This window comes from Neofelis nebulosa, chromosome 17 (assembly GCF_028018385.1).
Source record: "Neofelis nebulosa isolate mNeoNeb1 chromosome 17, mNeoNeb1.pri, whole genome shotgun sequence".
Taxonomy (NCBI): domain Eukaryota; kingdom Metazoa; phylum Chordata; class Mammalia; order Carnivora; family Felidae; genus Neofelis; species Neofelis nebulosa.
In genome coordinates this window covers 61,114,185-61,138,686 of record NC_080798.1, presented here as the reverse complement: position 1 = coordinate 61,138,686, position 24,502 = coordinate 61,114,185, and the positions used below count along the sequence as shown (strand labels likewise).

General features: G+C 58.2%; 1 protein-coding gene and 1 long non-coding RNA gene across 3 annotated transcripts; one reads left to right on the top strand and one right to left on the bottom strand.

Annotated features, from left to right (window-relative positions):
* Positions 1-1,459: 1,459 nt before the first annotated feature.
* Positions 1,460-15,150, bottom strand: LOC131500293 (uncharacterized). Of its 2 annotated transcripts, XR_009256222.1 has the most exons (4): positions 13,145-15,150; positions 7,700-12,948; positions 7,387-7,518; positions 1,460-5,324 (listed from the first exon to the last, which is right to left on the bottom strand). It is a non-coding gene; the product is annotated as an uncharacterized LOC131500293 (long non-coding RNA). The 2 variants fall into 2 exon arrangements; XR_009256221.1 differs by lacking the exon at positions 1,460-5,324 and having other exon boundaries at positions 6,235-7,518.
* An 895-nt stretch (positions 15,151-16,045) lies between these two features.
* Positions 16,046-23,840, top strand: MVD (mevalonate diphosphate decarboxylase). Its single transcript, XM_058709284.1, has 10 exons — positions 16,046-16,242; positions 18,564-18,634; positions 18,998-19,112; positions 19,435-19,581; positions 20,281-20,480; positions 20,765-20,839; positions 20,950-21,168; positions 21,465-21,580; positions 22,504-22,612; positions 23,179-23,840. Exons 1-10 carry the CDS (start codon positions 16,170-16,172, stop codon positions 23,257-23,259), a joined length of 1,206 nt encoding a protein of 401 aa, XP_058565267.1. The 5' UTR covers positions 16,046-16,169; the 3' UTR covers positions 23,260-23,840.
* The last annotated feature ends 662 nt before the right edge of the window (positions 23,841-24,502 follow it).

The following is a 24,502-nucleotide window of genomic DNA, read 5'->3' as shown; positions in this document are numbered from 1 at the left end:
GGGAATGCCAGTGTCTCACATCGGCCAAAGAGAGTCTGGGATCGAGGACTGTCCCGGGCCGGATCCCGCTGCCAGCCCCTTTGCTGGGCGTCGGATGAGCTGTGGCTTCCTGTCGCTACCTTGGTGACGGCTGTCTCCCTCCTGCTCTCGCAGAACACGCCCCTGTGCCAACAGTACATAAGTGCTCTGCAGACCTGCCCTCTGCGAGGCGCACATGGGGCTGGCGTCACCGCCCCAGTGCCCGGGCACGTCACCTCCACCCGCTCACAATACGGCCGAGCACCGGCCTGGGTCTGACTAAGTGCCAGCGTCCGGGTCCCTGTAACATTCTCAGTGAAGAAATGAGAAGTGTCCACAGAGCGCCTCGCTCCCACTGGGGCGCGAAGGTCCCCTCTGGGAGGGCGTGCTCACGGGACACCCACGGGGGCCCAGGCCAGGCACCTGCAGGCGTCTTCTCCAAGCAGAACCTGGTGAGAGTGACGGTCCTTCTCGGCCACGGTAATATTAACACTTTTAAGAGACGACGACAATTCTGGAAGCCTTTCATCTTTGGGCAGCTTTCCAAGATTGAAGCCTTTTCTGACGAGAACATCATTTTCTTACTTATACAATGAAACGCCAACGTGTGGAAGTTCTGGATAAATCAGCAAACCGGTATTTTCCCCCTGACCCGTGAGGACGCTACACGGTCTGGCCTGGGCTGCAGACCCCGGGCAGGAGATGGTCTCGGTGGAACGGACGCGGGAAGGGTTCGCACGACGGCGGCCGTCACGTGCCAATCACAGCCACGCTGGAGGCAGTGCCACAGGCTGAGGTCTGGCGTGCCACCAGAGACGAGCCACGGGCGCTGTTCGGGCGCGTTTGCAGCGCTGTGCGGGGACGCGCACACCCCAAGCCACGCACCGTGGCGGCGACAGGGACGGCCAGGAGACCAGACCCCCAGTTCTGCAAACATGCGGAGCGACGCCACCCTCCCACAACTTTGTTTCAGGAGACAGTGGTTTTTCACCCAAATATGTTAGCACGTGACGGGCTTATCGACGATTTTAATGAACGGACACAGCAAATCTTTAACGCACCGCCAGTTTTAATCCCTAACATGCACCCCACACACGAACAGCCCGCGGGTGCTTTGCTGGCCTGGAGCGCAGAAGCGCTGGGACACGAGGCTGGAGAACACGCGCCGCGTGGCCTTCCGGGACAGACACAAACGGCCGGTGGCGCGCACGCCCTGGGCCGGGCGCGGTGAGAGCCTCCGCTCTGCTGCACGGGTGACGTTCAGGGGCCATCTGGGGCAACTGAGACCACCTGTGTTTTCTGCCTTTGCCCACGGACTCCGGAAACAAATCCCTGCGGCCACGTGACTCCATCCCACGCGTGCAGAGTGAGAGACCGCCCCGGGTCCGCCCCGAGGGAGTCCCTGCTCCCTGGCCCCCTCCCCCACTCCCCTGCCACACCTTCCTCCAGCCTGGCCGGCTCCCACAGCCTCAAGTTCAAGACCACGACCCTTGGCAGCGCGTGGGAGGCCACCTTCTCCCACAAGCGCCACCCTGCGGGGGCGGCTCGGCGCCCCCGCATGGCTGGCCTGTATCTGATCACAACAGGTGCCTGACAATCTTCAAAGGAGGAGGGGACAGACGGGGACAGCAGGGCGTGGCTCGTCTAAACCAGGCTTTGCTTCTTTTAATGAATTAATTTTTAATTTACATCCAAGCTAGTTAGCATATAGTGCGGTAATGATACAGGAGTAGAGTCAGTGATTCATCCCCTACGTGTGACGCCCAGTGCTCACCCCGAGCGCCCTCCTCGATGCCCCTTGCCCATTTAGCCCTGCTCCCTCCCCTCCAGCAACCCTGTCTGTTCTCTGTATTTAAGAGTCTCTGATGTTTCGTCCCCCTCCATTTTTATATTGTTTTTTTCTTCCCTTCCCTTATGTTCATCTGTTCTGTATCTTAAATTCCACGAGCGAAGTCATAGGATGTCTGTCTTTCTCTAATTTCGCTGAACATAATACCCTCTAGGGGCGCCTGGGTGGCTCAGTCGGTTGGGCATCTGACTTCAGCTCAGGTCATGATCTCACAGGTCGTGGGTTCGAGACCCATGTCAGGCTCTGTGCTGTCGGCTCGGAGCCTGGAGCCTGCTTCGGATCCTGTGTCTCCCTGTTTCTCTGCCTCTACCCTGCTCACACTCTGTCACTGTCTCTCAAAATTAAATAAATGGAAAAAAAAATTAGAAAACAAAAACAAAACAAAAAAACATAATACCCTCCAGTTCCACCCATGTAGTTGCAAATGGCAAGATTTCATTCTTTTCGATTGCCGAGTAATACTCCATTGTGTATATATATACCACATCTTCTTTATCCATTCATCCATCGAGGGACATTTGGGCTCTTTCCATACTTTGGCTGTTGTTGACACTGCTGCTACAAACATGGGGTGCGTGTGTCCCTTCGAAACAGCACACCTGTATCCCGTGGATAAACGCCTAGTAGTGCAATTGCTGGGTCGTCGGGTCGTTCTAGTTTTAAATTTTTGAGGAAACTCCACACTGTTTTCCAGACCAGCTGCACCAGTTTGCATTACCTCCAGCAGTGCAATAATCCAGGCTTTATTTGCCGTTTTCTTCAGTCCATTTCTGGGGCTTATCTCACCATCGTGGCCTTTTCTCGGCCCTGGAAAAGAACCCGCTGTCTTCAGCACAAACTTGACGACCGTGATCGGCCCCAGGCTGCTGTGCTCATCCGGGCTGGCGGAGGCACAGGACAGTGCGGGAGGCTGGAAGCCAGGGAGGAGGCTGTGTGTCTCACTCACTGATTGAACCACGCAAACGCTTTCTTCTGAGCGGTGGCGGCACCCACGTGAGCGGTTTGGGACTAATGATGACGACTGCTCACCGTGGACTGACAGGGCCCTTCCAAGGGCTTTGCCCTCCACCAGGGAGCAGTCAGCTTACTCCTCTCCTGCAAGCGAGGAAACAGAAGCCCAGAGAGGTTACGCAGTGTGTCTAACGTCACACAGCATGTCGGTAGAAGGCTGGGATTTAAGTCCAGGCGCTCTGGCTTCACGGTCTGTGATCTTAAACCATATTGCTACTCAGTAAGAAATTCTGGGCTCTCCTCTCTTGGAAATCAGAAATAGGGTGGCAGATTAGGAGGGCAGAGGGTCTTTTACACTGGGACACAGGCCTGGGTGAGATGGTCAGAGGGCCAGGAGGATGTACAGGAAGGGGAGCCGCCTGGGGGTTCTGCGACCAGAGTGTGGGACCCCGGGCTCTCCTCACCCCTGCCGAGGGGAAGAAAAGGGGCAGCAAAGCCGTGTGAGGACAGCAGGACGCTCCGAATCTCAGCGGGCTGACCAGGCTTTGAGAAACAAGACGGAAAACACAGGAAGAACACCGACGGGGGAAGCCGCAGGGCAGCGGCTGGGAAGTGACGAGTCCAAAGGCAGATTGGGAAAGGGTTTCTCCGGAGCCAGGTGTGACGTCGCCACTAACACTTGGACTTGGGGGCCGAACGGGTAGCAGGTAACCTGCCCAGCGCGGCACCCAGGCCACGGCCCTCCACACTCTGGGGCTCACGGCTCTGGTCCTTCTGGTTTACGCTGAGAGACCTCACACTGTTCCGGCTGGAACCATAAACCTTTCAGGGAAAGACCGGCAGGCAGATGCCGGCAGGTGCGTGCAGGGGTGTGTGTGAGGTGGTGAGAGCCGTGACGGAGGCCCCTGCCAGAGTCTGCGGTGAAGGATGCGTGAATACCTGTGAGCGCCCCTTCCCGAGTATCTGGGGACTACAATGTGTCATAGCTCCTGAACAACTTGCTGGGGCCGCCATAACAAAGCCCCACAGGTGGGGGCTTAGAGCTCAGACACTTATTCTCTCCCAGTCCTGGGGCTACAGGCCCGCGATGAACATGTCCCTACCGAGGCCCCCATGGCCTGCAGACAGGCATCGTCTCTGTGTCCTCATGTGGCCCTCCCTCAGAGCACATCTGTGCCTGATCTCCTTCTCTCCCTCAGTCACTGGGATCAGGGTCCGTCCTGCTGACCTCATTTTAACTTAATCGCCACTTCAAAGACCCTGTCTCCAAATAAAGTCACATCTCGAGGTCCTGGGAGTCAAGATGTCAACATGCAAATTTTCAGAGGACAACTCAGCCCCCCTTTTAAAACCGTGTAATCTGATGTCAACAGTGGAACACAGATGTGGCCCCTTAGGTGCCCGTGTGCTGTGAGCAGCCTTCCAGGAGTCAGACCTTTGGGCTCGGAGGCTGGCGCTGTCCTAGCTCCGGTTCAGGGACGGGAGCACAGGCACGGGAGGAGGACTCACCCGCTCGGGGGCCCCCGGCTGCAACACGGCGGGACCAGGGCCTGAATCAGGCAGCCTCCCCCGGACCCCAGAACCCTCACGCTCCTTTCTTGCTGGAGACCACAGCTCTGCTCTGCGGGGATGGGTGGGGTACCGGTCGGGGCAGCGCCTCAGTCTCCCCGACATCAGGACAGGCAGCCGCTGGCCTTCCCTGGACCGGGCTCAGAAATCCACGTCTGTCCCCTCCTCGTCCTCAGCACCACAGCCCCATCGCCGCACCCCCCGTCACCCTGCACCTCACGTGGCCCCAAGACAAACCTTAAGCATAAACAAATAAAAAATGGATTAAAAGCCTGTAAATAGGGGCACCTGGATGACTCAGTCGGTTAAGCGTCTGACTCCCAGTTTTGGCTCAGGTCACGATCTCGTGGTTCGCGAGTTCGAGCCCTGTGTTGGGCTCTGTGCTGCCAGTGTGGAGCCTGCTTGGGATTCTCTCTCTCTCCTCTCTCTGCCCTCCCCGCCTCTCTCTCTCTCTCTCTCTCAAAATAAATACATAAACTCAAAAAGCCTGTAAGTAAAGTCCTGTTTTGTGCTCTTTCTGCTGACGGACGAGAGGAGACAGTAGGTACCTGCTCCGTGCCAGGCACGGCGCCTCGAACAGGCCCCAAAGGAAGGGCCTGGTGGGAATGGAGCAGCCAGCGGCCAGAGGAGGGTGGAGATTCAAGCCTGCTCTCTCTTCCTGCATCGCGGCCGACACGGGTGTCTATGAGCGGGACCCCACGGTTCTGAGAAAACGCCGCTGATCTCAAGAGGAGGAGCTGGGACCACGCAGACAGGGGCGGCGAAGGCGTGGGCAGAAGCCGTTCCCTCCCAGGCGCTCTGTCGGGGGGGCCGACCCCGTGGAAGGCCACGGGCACAGGGAGATGCCCTGCTGGGCTCGTCTCGAAATTCTGCCTACTTCTTGAACACGAGACCACACTTTCACCTTGCGTGCAGCCCCACAATGTCACTGCGGGTCCTGTGTCCGAGGAGAGGTAACAAGGACATAGGTAAATATAAGCCTCCGGACGGGCGGAGCCCGGCACCCACCGTTTCCATGGTGATGTGTTCCTCCCTCCCCCAAAGTCACCTTAGCTCTGCCACCCGGTGCCGCCTTCGCCGGCATCTGACTCGGGGGTCAGTGTGTCTAGGCCTGGTTCAAAGAGCGCATTTTGGTGCGGAAACCAAAGGGAGACTATTTTTAGATGAGCAGTTTGGCAAAGACAACACCCGTCTGTCCTCTGACATCGGCAAGAACCCACTCAGGGCAGTAAGTCTACAGCAGACAGTGACCACACCCCTCAGTTCATAGCCCCCCACCTGGTGCTTCAGACGGAAAGTGGTTGGTATCACTAGGCGGCCAGACTGAGGCCTGACTGGCACACGGCCAACCGTCCAACGTTAAGTGCACGGGGAGATGTGCCGGGACACCTGTGCGCACCCGTGACACCATTGCCCACTCGATCCAGCAGACATACGACCCGCCCAGCTTCCTCATGCCGCAGTCTGCCTACCCAGCCCTCAGCCCCATCCCAGGCAACCGCAGGATGCCTTCGGTCAGATCGGTTGCTGGCACTTTCTAGAATGCTCAGGAGCGGAATTTGCCCTGAGGAGTGGAATTTGGCGTGATCATTCACGTGTCTCGTCCCCTAGTCTCTACCTCCAGGCTTCGACACATGTCCTCTTTCTTCCTACACACTTCTCAAGGCCTCAGATTCCCTTTACTGACCCTCCAATACTGGCCCGGAACTTCCATTATAGACACCGTGGTCTGTGTCACAAGAGAAGACAGGAGTCACAGACCACACGGTATACAGACAGACGATACGAACTGCTGCGGTCTACAGATGATACAACATCAGTCTACAGAGGACAGATGACGCACTATATCACGGTCCACAATCTGATGACACAGACCATCACAGTTTGCCAATAAATGACAGATGATACAGATTATCAGTCTATGGAGGATACAGACGATCACGTCTCCAGATAGTAGACGACGCAGACTATCCGTGTCCACGGATGATACGAGCCATCACGTTCAGTACGTGACAGATAGTACGGACTGTCATAGTCTGTAGCTGACAGAGGGTGTGGAATATCATACTCCCTAGATGAACGTGGTATAGACTGTCAGACTCTACATGTGACACATGGTGTATATTGTCATCGTCCACAGATGCCAGACAGTAGAGACTCTCATGGTCTACAGACGACAGACCGTATGGACTATCACACTCTGGAGATGACAGACGGTGTGGACTCACATACTCTACAGATGACAGATGGAATAGACTATCAGACTCTATAGATGACAGATGCTAGAGACTATCATGGTCTATAGATGACACACGGTACAGACTACGATACTCTACAGACGACAGGTGGTACGGACTATTCTACTCTATACATGACGGATGGTACCGACTTTGAGACTCTATAGATGACAGACAGTATGGACTATCAAACTCCATGGATGACACACGATATAGACCATTGTACTCTGTAGATGACAGATTATATGGACTATCGTACTCTACGGACGTACAGATTGCCATACTCTATAGATGACGGATGGCGTGGACCATCACACTCTATATTTCACAGATGCTACGGACTCTCATAGTCTACAGATGACAGTCAGTATGGACTATCGTATCTGTAGATGGCAGACAGTACAGACTATCGCACTCCACAGACGACAGACGGTACGGAGTATCATAGTCTGTGGACGTCAGACAGTACGGACTAGCTTAGCGTACAGACGACAGACGGTATCGACTATGACAGACTACGGACAACGGACATCACAAACTACCACCGTGCAGGCTCAACAGACAACAGTGGTCACAGACTACCACGATAACCTGAGGCGTCTCCCTGCTCCAATCCATCCATGTCACCAAATACCTTTGCTCAAGATATAGTTACAACCATGTCATCTCCAGACCGAAAGCCAGACCTCTCTCCAGGTCTGCGGGATCTCCAGCAGCACGCCACTGTCTCTGCTGTGTCACTGTTTACTCGTTAGGAGTTACCTCATCTCCACAGGTAGGCTGTCAATCTCCTGAGGATGGGGTCGCCTCCTGCCTCCCCTGACAACTTAGAAGGAGATCCAATGGCTGTAGAGCCTCTGTTTTGTGATGATGAGAAGGTCACACAGCTACTTCCTGAGTGGGGACGGAATGAAAGGGTAACTTTGGAAGGTGTGAAAGTGTCGAGGCCGGGGCACCCCTGTACCAGTCCTTAAGCCAAGTGTGGCCCAAGCCCCTTTCTCTGCCGGTCTGGAGCACGCCCACCCTTCAAACGCTTCTTTTCCCGTTTGTGCCCCCAACCCCGCTACCCTCTCACCTTCCTGGGATGTCAGCAGGTACTTGGCGGTTTCAGATGCTCAGCTCCAGCCAAGTTGGTGCTGGATCCGTGACACTGAATCTGTCCTGCAAAGTAGACAGTGCAGCCCTTAGAGACGGAAGCGTGTGTGCGAACAGCAAGGCTCAGAAGACCACAGCACCACAGGGACTGGGCCACAGGGACAGGACCACAGGGACAGCAGGGCCACAGGGACAGGATCACTGGGACAGGGCCACAGGGACCGGGCCATATGACAGGGCCACAGGGACAAAAGGGCCACACGGACCGGGCCACAGGGACAGGGCCACAGGGACCAGGACACAGGGACAGGGCCACAGGACAGGACTACAGGGAGAGGGCCACAGGGACAGAACCACAGGGACAGCACGGCCACAGGGACCAGGCCATAGGACAGGACCACAGGGAGAGGACCACAGGGACAGGATCACAGGGACAGGGCCACAGGGACCGGGCCAGATGACAGGGCCACAGAGACAGCATGTCCACAGGGACTGGGCCACAGGGACAGGACCACAGGGACAGGATCACAGGGACTGGGCCACAGGACAGGACTACAGGGAGAGGGCCACAAGGACAGAACCACAGGGACAGCAGGGCCACAGGGACCGGGTCACAGGATAGGACCACAGGGAGGGGGCCACAGGGACCAGGCCACAGAGACAGCAGGGCCACAGAGACAGGGCCACAGGGATCGCGGGGCCATAGGGACAGTGTCACAGGGACAGGGCCACAAGGACAGCAGGGCCACAGGGACTGGGCCACCGATGACAGGGCCACCAGCGATAGGGACACAGGGACAGCAGGGCCACCAGCGATAGGGACACAGGAACAGCACAGCCCACCCACCAACCGGCATTCTGGTGAGCAGACCCAGGAGGGACGGTGGTCAGAGGACTGGTTAGTGTCAAGTGAGTGGTGGTGGCTGCGGGGCCATATTTTGATACTTCAAATGACTGTATGATCTGTGTTCATAATTTATGTGCATCAAACATTTCTCAACAAACGGAAAAACTTTACAAAGAAACAGTGGCCCTGGGAGAAGAAAGAGACATCAGGAGGGGACGGGCAGTATCCCCCAGCAGTGATTATGGGGTGTGGTCCAGCTCTCCCTCCCCTCAGCAGGCAGCTCCCAAAGGTCCCGGGCCCGGAAACACTTGCCAGCCCCCAGCTCTGGGCCATCGGCCTCAGATCATTCTCTCCAGATGGGAATGCCTGGTGAGGCTGGGCCGGTTCCCAGGGCCCAGCATGTCCAACTGAAGGACACCGAGCATGCCCCATTGAGCTGCCTTGGCAGCTTAAGGCAACGGTCTCTCGTGAGCATAAGTGAAATAATTCACAGAAGAACTTAGTCCCTGACACGCAGGCTGGGGCCACGTGGCCAGAGGTGGACGAGCTGGGCAGCCGAAGGCTCTGAGGATCACTGTGCGGGAGACCCGGGAACACTGAGCTCTGGTCCCGCTCTGGTCACTGGGCAGGAGGGAGAGGCAGCAGTGTGACAGCCCTGAGGCAAGGCCCCCCTTCCCGTGCCAGGACGTCGTCGCCTGCTTCAGCTCACCGCACTCCTGCACCTGTACTTTGCACACCATCGTGAAACCGGGCGGGCCCGTGATCGGTGTTCACTGACCGAGCAGCGAGGCCCTTCTTGCTCTCCCGAAACTCCGAGGCACCAATGGCTGGAGGAAGGTCGGGCTCCGGAGCCTGCAGCCTGGAGGTGACCCGTGGTCCCTATGCCCCCATCTCGTCTACGTGCCTGATGACAGCACAGGGGCACCCCCCTCCTCCTTCTGCTTCAGGGACGGGCCAAGCAGCAGCTGCTGAGGAAGGCTGTCATTTCTTCTGTGCTGGCGTCTGAGCCCTGCACTTGGCACTTCCAGTAGAGAGCAGGGCTCTCAGTTCACAGAGGAGGAGGCTGGGGTGGCTGCAGCTACATCGAGGTCTGCTTCACCCCAAGCCCACCTGCTTCCCCCCACCCATCTTTGCCACTCACGGCATGGCCCTCGGCCAGCAGCTTCCACCATCGGCATGCCTGGTGCCTGCCAGAAACGCAGACTATCAGGTCCCACCCCAGATCTCCCGAATCAGAATTCCCACACGCTTCCCTGGAGGAATCACGTGCACACTAACACTAGAGGAACACCACCCTGCACTCACTCTCGTCAGCACTGGGAGCTTATCTTAAAGGGAGACCTGGAACTTCACACCCATCAGGGTGGGTTGTTATTAAGAGAAAGATGAAGGCGATCCCGATGAAAACAACACCAGCACTCTTCCCGGAGCTGGAACAGACAATCCTAAAACGTGTATGGAACCAGAAAAGACCCCGAATAGCCAAAGCGACCTTGAAAAAGAAAACCAAAGCAGGAGGCATCCCAATCCTGGACTTCAAGCTGTATTACAAAGCTGTAATCAGCAAGACAGTACGGTACTGGCACAAGCACAGACACTCAGATCAACGGAGCAGAATAGAGAACCCAGGAATGGACCCACCGACGTATGGCCAACTAATCTTGACAAAGCAGGAAAGAACACCCATGGAATAAAGACAGTCTCTTCAGCAAACGGTGCTGGGAAAACTGGACGGCGACAGGCAGAAGAACGAACCTGGACCACTTTCTTACACAAAAATAAACTCAAAATGGACGAAAGACCTCAAATGTAAGACAGGAAGCCATCACAATCCTCGAGAAGAAAACAGGCAAAAACCTCTTTGGCCTTGCCTGAAGCAACTTCTTACTCAACACGCCTCCGGAGGCAAGGGAAACAAAAGCAGAAATGAACTGCTGGGACCTCATCAAAATAAAAAGCTTCTGCACAGCGAAGGAAACAATCAGCAAAACTAAAAGGCAACCGACGGAATGGGAGAAGATATTTGCAAACGACACATCAGATAAAGGGTTAGTATCCAAAATCTACAAAGAACTGATCAAGCTCAACACCCAAAAAACAAATAATCCAGTGAAGAAATGGGCAAAGACATGAATAGACACTTTTCCAAGAAAGACATCCAGATGGCCAACCGACACATGAAAAAATGCTCAACTTCATCATCAGGGAAATGCAAATCAAAACCACAATGAGATATCCCCTCACCCCTGTCAGAACGGCTCACATTAACAACTCAGGCAACAACGGATGTTGGCGAGGATGCGGAGAAAGAGGAACTCTTTCGCATTGTTGGTGGGAACGCAAGCTGGTGCAGCCGCTCTGGAGAACAGTATGGAGGTTCCTCAAAAAACTAAAAATAGAACGACCCTACGACCCAGCAATTGCACTACTAGGCGTTTATCCACGGGATACAGGTGTGCTGTTTCGAAGGGACACACGCACCCCATGTTTGTAGCAGCAGTTTCAACACTAGCCAAAGTATGGAAAGAGCCCAAATGTCCATCGATGGATGAATGGATAAAGATGTGGTATATACATACAAGGGACTATTAGTTGGTGATGAAAAAGAATGACATCTTGCCATTTGCGCCTACGTGGATGGAACTGGAGGGTATTATGCTAAGCAAAATAAGTCAGAGAAAGACTAATATCGTATGATTTCACTCATCTGTGGAATTTAAGAAACAAAACAGAGGCACATAAGGTAAGGAAAGCAAAAATGAGATAAAAACAGAGAGGGAGACAAACCCTAGGAGACTCTTAAATACAGAGAAATGAGGGCTACTGGAGGGGTTGTGGGTGGGGGGATGCGTAAAGGGTGAGACGCATTAAGGAGGACACTTGTTGGGGTGAGCATCGGGTGTTGCATGTAAGCGATGAATCACTAAATTCTACTCCTGAAACTATTACACTCTGTGTTAACTAACTTGGTTGTTTGTTTTTAATGTTTATTTCTGAGAGAGACAGAGAGAGACAGACAGACAGAGTGAGAACGGGGGAGGGCAGAGAGAGGGGGAGACACAGAATCCGAAGCAGGCTCCAGGCTCTGAGCTGTCAGCACAGAGCCTGACATACGGCTCGAACCCATGAACCGAGGGATCACGACCTGAAGTCGGACACTCAACCGACTGAGCCACCCAGGCACCCCACGAACTTGGATTTAAATAAAAAAATAAATATTCCCTTTTAATATAAATACGTAAATAAATAACAAAGATGAGTTAGTAAGTGTTGGCGAGGACGTGGAGAAACGGGGACCCTGTGCACGGTCAGCGGGGGTGTGAAAGGTGCAGCTGCCGTGGAAAACAGCACGGCGGTTCCTCAAAGACTCAGCAATGGCCTTACCACGTGACCCAGCAACTCCATCCGGGGAGCAGACGCCCAAAAGAACTAAAAGGACACGAACAGGTACGTGTGCACCTGTGCGCACGGCAGCATCCCTCACAACAGCCGAGAGGTGGAAGCCAGCGAGGTGCCCCTCGGTGGATGAATCCACGAAACCGTGTGGGCCGTCCACGCGAGGGGGTGTTATTGAAGCTTAAGACGGGAAGGAAGTAGTGGCAGCTGGTACAACACGGATGGACCCGGAGGACACCCTGCCAAGTGCAGGAAGCCGGTGACAACAGGACACTCCGAGGGTCCCACGCGTACGAGGTCCCCCGAAGAGTGGGATCCGTGGAGACGGAAGCCGGATGGGCGGTGCGGGGGCTCGGGCCGGGCGGGCAGTTGGCTTCGTGGGGACAGAGCTCCGACTGGGGAAGGTGGCAGAGTTCGGTGAACGGCAGGCGGTGGTGACGTGTGCTTCCAGAGCGAATGCACCTAACATCCCTGCGCTGACCAAACAGTGGTGAAGGTGGTAAACTTTTGTTATGTATATTTTAGCACAATTTTTAAACAATGCTTTAAAACAAAAGAGGAAACCTGAGGACCATCGTGGAAGATGCTTCCGGCTTGCAGGAGGGACCCCTACTCTTCACCCCTGCTAGTGAGCCTTGAGATGTCAAGCTTCGCTCCCTGTTCTGCACACACATCTTTGAAACACTTGAATGGAACAAATCAGAAAATCAGAATAATGTGACTTCTGGTTAACCACCCTCTGTGCGACCCAACAGGCGTTAACCCCACAACTTACATGACAAAACCTGAGAGTAGGAGAAAAGCATTTATTTCATTCATTTGCCCAAGAGGCCCTACGATGAGTTAATTTCATACATGTGGGTGGGTCCTGGGCTGAAGGTGCTGGTGTGGATGTGCATCCAGCCTGTGTACGGGCGTTGTTCATCCAAGGCTCTCCATTACATAAAGGGGCCTTTGCCCACGAGCACGCTGTCAGACGTTTGTGCCTACACGGCTGAACAGAGTATGGGTTATAATCACAGTAACAAAAGCATAGGAAGACCCATTTGACACAGGGAGCACGGGGGAGGAAGGGACGTGGTGGGAAGAGAATCCCTTATTTCTACTCACTGGCAATCAATAGATTCTAAAACCGAAAAAAAAAAAAGAATAAAAAAAAATCAGAAAAAGAAAGAGGGGCACCTGGGTGGCTCGGTCAGTTGAGCATCCCACTAGATTTTGGCTCAGGTTGTGATCTCATGGCTCCTGGGATCGAGCCCTTCATTGGGCTCTGCGCTGTCACTGCAGAGACTGCTTGGGATTCTCTCTCTCTGTCCCTCCCCTCCTCTCTGTCTCAAAATAAATAAACTTAACAAAAAGAAAGAAATCAAGAAAGAAAGAATATAAGCAGGTTGTTTAGAAACACGGAAGAAAACAGGGGCGCCTGGGTGGCTCAGGTGAGCATCTCACTTAAAAAAATTTTTTTTCTTAATGTTTATTTTTGAGACACAGCACAAACGGGGGAGGGGCACAGAGAGAGGGAGACACAGAATCCAAAGCAGGCTCCAGGCTCTGAGCCGTCAGCACAGAGCCCGACACAGGGCTCGAACCCACAAACCATGAGATCATGATCTGAGCTGAAGTCGGACGCTCAACCGACTGAGCCATCCAGGCGCCCTGAGCATCCAACTCTTGATTTCCGCTCAGGTCATGATCCCTGGGTGGTGAGATTGAGCCCTGCGTTGGGCTCCTTGCTGAGTGTGGGGCCTGCTTGGGATTCTCTCTCTTGCCCTCTGGCCCTCTCCCTGATTCACGCTCTAAAATAAATAAATAAAATTATATATTAAAAAAAGAAATATGGAGGGAAATAAAGATTTGAAAGTGGTTGCCTTTGATGAGCCAAACCTGGAGGTGGGTAAGTGGAGAAGTGGTCTGGTAACTGACTTTTAAAATCACGTACATACAGTACTATCTTAGTTCATCCAGGCTGCTAGGACGAAACCACCACAGGCTGGGGGGCTTACAAACACCCCCTGGTTTCTCACAGTCCTGGACGCTGGAGCTCCATGACCAGGGCACAGACGGCCGTCTTCTTGCTGTGTCCCTGCGGGGCGCAAGGGGCAAGGGCTCCAATCGCATCACGAGGCTCCGCCCTCCTGACCTCATGGCCTCCCGACAGCATCACACTGGGGGCTGGGTTCCACGGATGAATTTGGGGAAGGCGGTTCACTCTGAGACTTAACAAATGTCGGTGCTGTCCTCTCCACCACTGCCTTGGTGAACAGAAGTCACCGAGACTCACAGGCACCCTCTCTTCAGAGAATATGCTATGACGGTTGCCAGGAACAAGCTACCACCAATCTTTCAAAACAAGTTTCAGCCGTTTTGCATGAAATGGCAACATGATTGCAAGAAAAACTAAAAAAACCAGCCATCTGAAATACAAATGCAAACAGCAGTAAGATTCGGTTTTTCACCTTAAGACCCATGGGCTGCGTGGAGAGGGTGTGCACGCTCCCACGCTTTGGGGACCAGCCTTCAACAACCGATTCAACTTCCTCCCGGGAACTTGCCAACAGCTACCTATACCTGACACGCTCTACTTGGCCAGGTGATTACAATTCCTGAAATTCCTCCTACACGAATAGTAACACTCACACAAAAAACAGCTTATACTATATAAAAAAAAAAAAATTGGTAACAACCTAATTGTGCACCAACATGGGGCGGGCTGGGAAGATTAAGGCACATGTGGACAGCAGAGTCGGGGAGCACTTTTGTTCGGAATTGGAATGATCTCCATGAAGCATCTAAGTGGAAAAAGGTCCGTGCGTATCATCACACAGAAACTGTTCCCAGACAGACACTCAAGCACTGGGTCACACTAACCCTTCTGGGAAGAGAGCCGGGTGGCTGGCCGGGGGTGGGACAGTTCACAGCACGTACTCAAACTCGACTGAAGAATGGGCCATTTTAAAGGTAAAAATGAACATCTATTGGGGGCGCCTGGGTGGCTCAGTCCGTTAAGCTTCTCACTTCAGCTCAGGTCATGATCTCACGATCCGTGAGTCCGAGCCCCGCGTCGGGCTCTGTGCTGACAGCTCAGAGTCTGAAGCCTGCTTCAGATTCTGTGCCTCCCTCTCTCTCTCTGCCCCAACCCACTCGCACTCTGTCTCTCTCTCAAAGATAAATAAAACATTTTAAAAAAATTTTAACTAAACATTTAGAAAGGGAAGAGGGAAACTGGGAGTTAGTGTTTAACGGCTGTACTTTCAGTTTAGGATAAAGTTCTGCTGTTGTATGGTGGTGATGGCTGTAAAGCGGGAATGTATTTAATGCCACAGGACCGCACAACTGGGAATGGTTACAACGGTAAGTGTTACGTTAGGAATATTTTACAACAGAAAAGTCCCTGTGCAGAGATCTGACCATCCGCCTTCACGGTGAAAAAAGGACCCCTGCTTATCTGGAGCTCAGAAAAAGGAGAGGTTTGCAGGAGCCTAGCTCTGAAGCAATTCATCCCTTAGCGCCCCCCAGCCCAGGGGCTCTGGCGAGTACCGGAGGTGGGGGGTGCGTCCCATGGGGACGCCAGAACTCGGAGACCTCGGGGGACGAGGCGTGGGGAGGACCTGTCCCGTGGCGCTGGGGACCCTGGGCGGGGAGGATCTGTCCTGGGAGCAGGGCGTGGGGAAGACCTGTCCCGGGGCGCGGGGGACCCCGGGGCTTGCCCTTCAGCCCCGGCGGCACCCCTGACGCCGTCACCTCGTCTTTCGTCTGGAGCTACTGAGGCGCCTGAGCCCCCGGACCCCCTGAGCCCAGCCTGGGCGGACAGTCCCTCAGGGCGCGGTCCCCTACCGCGTCCGCCCGCGGGAACTTTCCGGGTTCAGCTGGAGTCCAAGCCCGCTCTAGGGAAGTCCGACGCCACGCGCCTGCGCAGACCCCTGCGCCTGCGCAGTCCCAGCGCCTACGTAGACTCGGCGTGTGAGTGCACCGCGTCTCGGTTGGTCCTTGCGCCTGCGCAAAGGAGGTGCGTGTCCGCCAGCCCACGGGGGCGGACCCAGAGTCAGCAGGCCATCGTCCGATCCCGCTCATTGGCTGAGAAGTGGAGCTGTGGCCGGGCCCACCGCTGATTGGACGGAGCGAGGACAGCTTCCCCGCCGGCGAATCGCGGGGCAGGTGAGGTGCCGGCCTGGCCGGCTGCAGGCTCAGCTCGCAGTGTTTCTGGGCCATGGCCTCCGAGGAGAAGCCCCTGGTGGTCGTGACCTGCACCGCGCCGGTCAACATCGCGGTCATCAAGTACTGTGAGTGCCTGGCCGGGCGCGGGACACGGTCTACGGGGCCCGGACGGGGGACAGGGTCTACGCGGGAGGTCCACCCCTGGATGGAGGGACGGGGGACAGGATCCACGGGAGACGTCCACCTCTGGGATGGGGGATAGGGTCCACGAGGGACGTCCACCCCCGCGTGAAGAAGGGACGAGGGACAGGGCCCACGTGGGGGGGTTCACACCCCCCGGGGGGGCGAGATGGGGGACAGGGTGCACAAGGGAGGCCCACCTCCGGGTCGGGGGACAGGGTCCACGGGGGGGGGGGGGGGTTCATCCCCGGGGACAGGATGGGGACAGGGTCCACAGGGGACATCCGTCCCCCGGGGCTGGACGGGGGGGCAGGGTCCACGGGGGAATGTCCACTCCCCAGGGGGCCGGACGGGTGACAGGTCCACGCGGGAGGTCCACCTCCAGGTGAAGGAACAGGGGACAGGGTCCACGAGGGATGTCCACCCCCCGGAGCAGGACAGGAGACAGGGCCCAAGGCAGTGGGGGCGTCCACTCCCCTGGGGGGCAGGATGGGGGACAGGGTCCGCTGGGGACATCCCCCCCCCCCAGGTGGAGGGACGAGGAACAGGGTCCACAGGGGGTTTTACCACGGCGGGGGCGGGGGACAGTGTCCACCAGGACACCCACCCCTGGGGCTTGGCTCCCACAGTCCTGGAACCCGGCCACCTGGAGCCTGCTCTCCAAGTCCGTCATGTTCGACAGCTCAGTCCACGGGTTCCTTTCATGTGGAGCCTTGGGAGTGGCTCTCGTCACTCGCCGTGATTTGGAGATTCACCGGGCGCTGGCTTGGGTCGTTACTTGCTCCCTTAGCGCGGAGTCCTGTTCCCCGGCGGGGACACCCACGCTCTGCTTAGCCAGACACCCTTTGAAAGGTCGCTGTCCCAGCGTATTGTGGAGAAAGCTGCTCTAAAGTTCGCGTGCAGGTAGCCGTGTGAACACAGGTTTTCATTCTTTGGGGATGAATGTCCAGGAGTGTCACTGCTGGGCCGTAGAGTAGTCGTATTTCAGTTGTGTAAGGAAACTGTTGAACTTGACGTGTGGCTGCCACTTTCCGTTCCCACCAGCGACGCGTGGGCGACGCAGCTTTCTGGCCGCTGGTGTCGTCACTGGCTTTTACTTCGGCCATTCTGATCGGTGGGTGACCTCTGACTGTGGGTTTACTCCATGATTTTCTACCTGCCAGTGACACCGGACACCGTTTCCCGTGCTGTTTGTAACCTGTGCGTCCTCTTTGGTGAAACACCTGCCCGCGTCTTATGTCCGTGTCCTAATTGGATTGTGTACTTTTTTACCGTCGAGTTTTGGTAGTTTGCTGTGTCCTCTGCGTCCTAATCCTTCGTCGGATGTTCGCAGATGTTTTCCGCCATCTGTGGCTTATCTTTCGATCGTCCTAACGGGGTCTTTCGAAGAGCCGTAGCGTTCAAAATCTGGGTGAAGCTCACGCGTTTGGGGTCAAGTCTGAGACTCACCTACTTGGCCCTCCAACCTGAAGATCTTCTGAAAGTTTTATAGTTTTCCATTTGAAGTTCAAGTCTCCGTTTTGAGTTGCTTTCTTGTATAAGGTGTGAAGCTTAGGTCCGCGCTTTGGGCTGTGGATGTGCAGTCGTTCTGGCGGCATTTGCTAGAAAGGCCGCTTCTCTCTTTGCAACGGCTCTCGCGCCTTCGTCAAGTCCGTTGGGTGAATTGAAGTGGGCGCTTTCTGGGCGCTCCGGGAGCCCCTGCCAGGGCTTGTCGTTAGCACCTCCGGTAACCGTCTGCTGTCCCGAGGCCCCACACAAGTGCAGCCGACGTGGGTGCTTAACAGAGAGCCCTGCCACAGTCCACTCGTGGGAAGCTCCCTTTGCCGAGCCGGGGCGGGGGGAGGGGGCCGGTCTGAGTGTCTCCGGGGAGCAACAGGGGAGACTGGAACAAGGGCTCCCCTTGTTTGGGAGGCGAGAGCCTTACCCAGAGTGCTCGGGGCCTGGAAGGCCACTCCGAGGTAGTTTGCTCAATGAATGAAGGAAGAGAAAACAAGCAATGAAGCAGGGGATGGACCGGCCTCCAGCTCTGCTCTGGGACTGGGAGCCTGGTGAAGTGGGGAGAAATCCGGGAGGACTTCCTGACGGCGACGGCACAGGAGGAAGAGGACTTAACACTGTGCAGTGAGCCAGCAGGCTCTGGGTGGAGGGGAGAGAGCGTGCTGGCAGCGAGGGTAACTGGGGAGCACTGGTGGGGAGGAGCGAGGGCAGCGTGATGGTTTGCAGGGCTGGGCAATGGACCGGCCCGGCCTTGGGTTGTCTGTTCCAGGGGGGAAGCGCGATGAGGACCTGGTCCTGCCCATCAACTCCTCTCTGAGCGTCACCTTGCACCAAGACCAGGTTAGTACGGATGGGCACTGAACGCAACGTAAATATTTACCATGCTTTGGTTGAACTTTTGTTTAACAACTGTAGCAATAAATTCCCGGCCGCTGAACAGTTCCCCAGCCCCCTGTTAGGACTGCTCTTTGCGCACAGGCCCCTGCTCCCAGCTCTCCTCCAGAGTCCAGGCCTGGTGCCAAGCCTGCCACCTGGCTTGGGGCCTCCTCACTGCCTGCCCGGCCTGCCTTGGCCTCAACGGCCCAGTTCTCCAGCAAGGCCGTTCCTGCTCCTGAGCGGGAGACCCCGAAGGGCCATCCCCAGTGGAAAGGCGCGCTGAGCCCTCACCCGTCCCTGCGGTGGTCCCTGTGTTTTCTCTCCCAGTTAAAAACCACCACCACGGCCGCCATCAGCAAGGATTTCACCGAGGACCGGATTTGGCTGAATGGCCGGGAGGAAGATGTGGGGCAGCCGCGCCTCCAGGCCTGCCTCAGGGAGAGTGAGTGGGATCCCGCGGGGGATGTGTGCGACACTGGGCCGAGCCCTTCCTTCCCCTCTGCCCCTTCTGTCTGTAGGGTCTGAGTGCACAGAGGGTGCTGCTGGCTTCGCAGGCCCCCTGGGGGAGGGGGCTGCCTGTGAGCATGGCCGGGGCCGGGGCGGGGGCCGGGACCTTCCCTCCCCGAGAAGGGCATCTGCAGGAGAAGCTGGGGGCAGAGGCCGGCTTTTGGCTGTGCCGCTCCCTCTTCCTGACTCACGGCGGGTGAGATGCCAGGAGCAGGTCGGGGCCACCTGCCCAGTGGCCGTGTCCCCTCCGCCTTCAGTCCGCCGCCTGGCCCGGAAGCGGAGGAGCACCGGCGACGAGGACCCGCCGCCCCTCAGCCTCAGCTACAAGGTTCACATCGCATCGGTGAACAACTTCCCCACGGCCGCGGGCCTGGCCTCCTCCGCGGCTGGTTATGCCTGCCTAGGTGGGTGCCCGCGGGGAGACCGAGGGCCTATAGGGTGCTGTGCTGTGCATGCTGTGAATGCTGTCACATTCTCGCAGCTTACGGGGAGTCCCTGCCACACGTCCGAACGATACAGCCTCCCAGGGCTCTGTGTACAGGCCCTTCCAGGTTGTACCTGACAGAAACCCATCCCAAACGGGCTCAAGCCTAAGAGAAGGCCAGTATCTCCGCTTACCCGACAGAATCCCAAGAGAGGTAGCTGGCCCCAGGTGCTCCGACAGGCTCACTGGGAACCTGTCTGCCTCCTTCCGTCCAGACCCCTGCCCTGCTTCCCCCGTGCCGGCTCACTCTCTGGGACGCCCTCCCCACCTGCGCCAAGCCGGGCACCGCAGCGGCAGGCGGTGGGCTCACGATTTCTGACCTAGAAGGAACGCCGGGGGTGTCGCTTACTTGCCCAGCCAGCTCGTGTGCTCTGCTTGAGCTGCCCTTGGTGCCTAGCAGGGCCGGGAGGGCACCCGGGGCCGGGGGCAGAGAGCTTGCCCCCAGCTCTGTGTCCTGCCGTCGGGCCGCCAGCCCCACTCCGGCCCTGCCAGCTGTCTCGCTGATGCCCCTCTCCGGGTCCCTCTGCCTCGGTCTCTGCTCCCCGTGGTTTTCAAAGGCTCCCCCCCACCCCCGGCCTGCCCATCTGAGCACCCTGTGTCCCGTACCCTGTGCCTGCAGCCTACGCCCTGGCCCGGGTCTACGGGGTTGACAGCGACCTCTCGGAAGTGGCCCGCCGGGGCTCGGGCAGCGCCTGTCGGAGCCTGTACGGCGGCTTCGTGGAGTGGCAGATGGGGGAGCGGGCCGACGGGAAGGACAGCGTCGCCCGGCAGGTGGCCCCCGAGTCACACTGGCCCGAACTCCGAGTCCTCATACTTGTGGTGAGTGAGGCTGGGAGGGGCGGCTGCCTCGGGAGGTGGAAGCGTCCCGTGGCCCCCGTGGGTCCCGTGGCTCCCTGCAACTGCCGGGCTGCCGCTCCCGGGACCGCGCCGCCGCTCCCGGGACCGCGCGGTCTCCGCCCGGGCGGGCGACCTCTGTGGTCGGGGGCACCGCTGTCCCGCTTCCCACACGAGCCCGGGGGGGCGGGACGGGACGGGACGGGATGGGACGGGTGTTCCGGGCTGGGGGCCGCAGGCCGGGGTCCAGGCCGTCTGTCTCGGTGCAGGTGAGCGCGGAGCGCAAGCTGATGGGCAGCACGGCGGGCATGCGGACCAGCGTGGAGACCAGCCCCCTGCTGAGGGTGAGGCTGGGGTGGGTGGGGGCGGGCGGCCGCCCGGGGCGCGTCCTGCGTCCCTCGGGGCCGGGACGGGCCGCTGTGCTCCGCTCAGCGAAGTCTCCCGCGCCTCGCAGTTCCGGGCCGAGGCGGTGGTGCCGGGGCGCATGGCGGAGATGACCCACTGTGTCCGGGAGCGGGACTTCCAGGGTTTCGGCCGGCTGACCATGAAGGACAGCAACCAGTTCCACGCCACCTGCCTGGACACCTTCCCGCCCATCTCCTACCTCAGCGACATCTCCAGACGCATCGTCCGCCTCGTGCACTGCTTCAACGCCCACCACGGGCAGACCAAGGCTAGCGGGGGCCGGGGGGCAGCTGGGGGCGGAAGTCCTGCGGCGGGTTCCCGAGGCCGTGGCCCAGCACGGGCCTGCCCGCCACCAGGCTTCCCGGCGCCCGCTTGACGCCGCTGCCCGCGGGCGCTTGCTTTCGTGACCGCTGCGCCGGGTGCGTGGCCGCCGAGGGGCCGCGGCCTGCGCCGCCCCCCGGCTGGTCCTGGGTTGGTGGGCGGCCACGGGTGTCCGTGGCGGGTGACAGGTGTGAGCCGGGCCGGCCTCTCCGCGGACACTCACGCTGACCACGCGGGTTCCAGGTGGCGTACACGTTTGACGCGGGCCCCAACGCCGTGGTCTTTACCCTGGACGACACCGTGCCTGAGTTCGTGGCTGCCGTGAGGCACTGCTTTCCCCCCGAGTCCAACGGAGACAAGTGAGTTGGGGGCCCCCGCGTTTGGGAGGCCGTGGGGGGAGGAGCAGGGTCTCCTGCTGAGGTTGGGGACAGTGGCATCTGAGGCCGTGGTGCTGAACGGGGGTCCCGTGGCAAGCGTCGATCTCTACAGGGACCGAGGGCACCTCCCTGTGACTGCAGGCGCTTCTCACATAGGTCACAGCCCTGGGGCCGCGTCCACGGGTGCGCAGCGTGATGGCTCCCGTGGGGCAGGGCCCCAGCCTTGAGGTGGCCACGGGGCCTTTGCGTTTCTCCCAGCGGTCCCTGTTCCCCGTGCAGGGAGACCTCCCAGCGGTCCCTGTTCCCCGTGCAGGGAGATCTCCCTGCTAGGGCTGCGGGGAATACGCGGGGTTGTCTCTCTGTCACTGTAATTGGGGCAACACTGATGACTTCTAGTGGGGTGGGGCTGGAAGACTGACTTCCTTGCCAGATGGACAGAACGCACGACCAAGGACGATCCCCAAGGCAGCTGGTACCCTCGTGGGAGGCTCTGAACTCACTGCCCTCGTCACCCCGTGGGTGGTTTGCAGGCTTTTGCTGTGCTGGGAACACGGCCACGGACTCACACTTGCACCGGGGCGTTTCCCTCTTAAGCTTCGTCCCCCCTTCTTGGCCACCGCGGCCAGGTTCTCGCGCACCCGCGCCCGGCTGCGTGTCTGCGTGTGTGAGGTCAAATACATGTCACGCGTTACTCACCGCGTCAGCAGCCTCGAAGGGCACGGCCGGTGGCTTTATGCACTTCATTGGGTTCCCGAGCCCGTGCACGTCCCCAGAGGAGACCTGTCCCCTCCCCTCTGGCAGTGCCACCCCCGCCCCCGGCAGCCACTGCTGCTCTTCCTGTGTTGAGTCTGCCGACTGCACACCTCCCGTCAGGAGCTCAGGACGTGGGGCCCGTCTCTCCCCAGGTTTCTGAAGGGGCTGCCCGTGAGGCCTGCCTCACTCTCAGACGAGCTGAGGGCCGCGCTGGATATGGATCCCACCCCCGGCGGCGTCAAGTACATCATCGCCACGCAGGTGAGGCCCAGCGGCCCGGCCCACTGAGGGCTCACGGCCAGCCTGCCGGCAGGTGAAGGGGCTCCCTGGCCCCGGTCTGTCCCCGGCAGGAAGCCGGCTTGCTGGTGGTAACAGTGACACCACTTTCTGTTTTCAGAGCGTTTGGTACAGCGTGGTTTGTCCCGTCCACTCGCTTACTCTCAAAGTGGATGTTTGAGGACCCCCCCCCCCCCCCCGCCGCCAAGCGAGGGGAGCACTTGGGAACACGCTGGGACCACCGGCGTCCCCAGTGCTGAGTGGGGACACTTAGGGAGACTCACAAGTGCTGGGGACCCTTGGGGCTCGCCACGTGGGCACAGCTCAGAGTGCCCGAGCCGGCGTTCTGCTCGGATCTGCCCGAGTCTGAGTCCCGCGACCTGAGCACCGAGGCCACGGTCTCCACCTTCCACCTTGCACGTGCTATCCACCCTAGGTCTGGGTGACGGAGGCCCAGTGACCGGTTGCCTGCAGTGGCCCACGCGGGTTGTTAGCCTCTGTTAGTTTCTGACCTGCACTTCCCTCCTTCTCCCGTTGGCACGACCTGACAGGTGGGCCCTGGGCCTCAAACGCTGGACGACCCTCACGCCCACCTCCTGGGCCCCGACGGCCTGCCGAAGCCAGCTGCTTGACCACCTTCCCCAAGACGAGCCCCAGCCACCCCTGGGACAAGGGCCGCTTCACCGGGACAGGGGTGCTGGGTGTGGCGGCCGCGAGTCTGTGCTCACTGGGGGCTCGAGGGGCAGCCGCCGGGCTCCAGGCCAGGCCACTTGCTGTGGCCACATTGGGACACTTGGAGTGACCATTGGCGCCACACGGGCAGTCGGGGGCACGCCCCCCAGCGGGTGGCAGGCTGGATGGCACGCGGGGCTCCCTGGCCTCGCCCTCTGGGGCCGCTGCCACCGCCCCAGATGGCAGCCGTGCCGGATATGATGGGGAGGTGGCGTCCCTCCTCAGATCCGGAGGACAGGATGCCTCTGCAGACCTCAGGGACCCTCTGGAAGACTTGAAGCCTGAGAGCCGCCTACGGCTCCTCTGCCAGACGCAGGCCACGAGGTGTGAATGGAACGTTTCTGTGTAAAATGACCACTGCGGGGGCCTGGCGAGCTCAGTGGTGGAGTGTGGGAGTCTTGATCACAGGGTCGTGAGTTCAAGCCCATGTTGGCAGCTGGAGAGTTTACTTTAAAAATAAATTAAAAAAAAAAAAAAAAAAAAAACCACCGGTGTGTCTCCTGCGGGAGGTGGGAGGGTGGCACCGAGGTGGGAGCGCGATGCCCGGAGCCCTGTGGGCTGCTGGGAAGAAAGACAGTGCTCCTGACTGGGGCCTTCTCAACTGCTCTGGGGTCCCTGCTCTGAGAGGCTGGAGGGTGTGGGCAGGATGGGCAGAGCTTGGAGCCAGCTTGCACCTGAAGAAGCTGCCCTCTGTCACCTGCTGGCCATGCACGTGGCCACGACTGTGGCCCACTTTCGGTGGCTGACACAATCCTTAAAGCCCTGACAGGCGTGGGGGTGTGGTTCGGGTCTTGCTTTAAGTTCCTGTCCACAAAAGAAGGCGGGAAGTGGGTTTTTTGGCCGCAGTGCTGGTTAGGGACATGATTCCCCTCAGCCCAGGAGTTTCTGGATCATGAAACCATAGGAATGCCACCCTTCCCCACTTCCAAAATGTCAGCGTAGTGCAGGCAGGCTTCTGGGAGGGGGTGGGCACCTGGGAGAACGCCTGCCCCTCTCCCATCAGGGACCGGGGCTGGGGCCGGGGCCGCCACTGCTGAAGTCACCCTCAAGGGGCAGTGTGGAGGGGATGACAAAGGGGCAGGCTCTTGCAATCCGGATTTTCTCGGAAGCTTGGCTTCTGCCCTCCAGTCAGTGCTGTGAGCA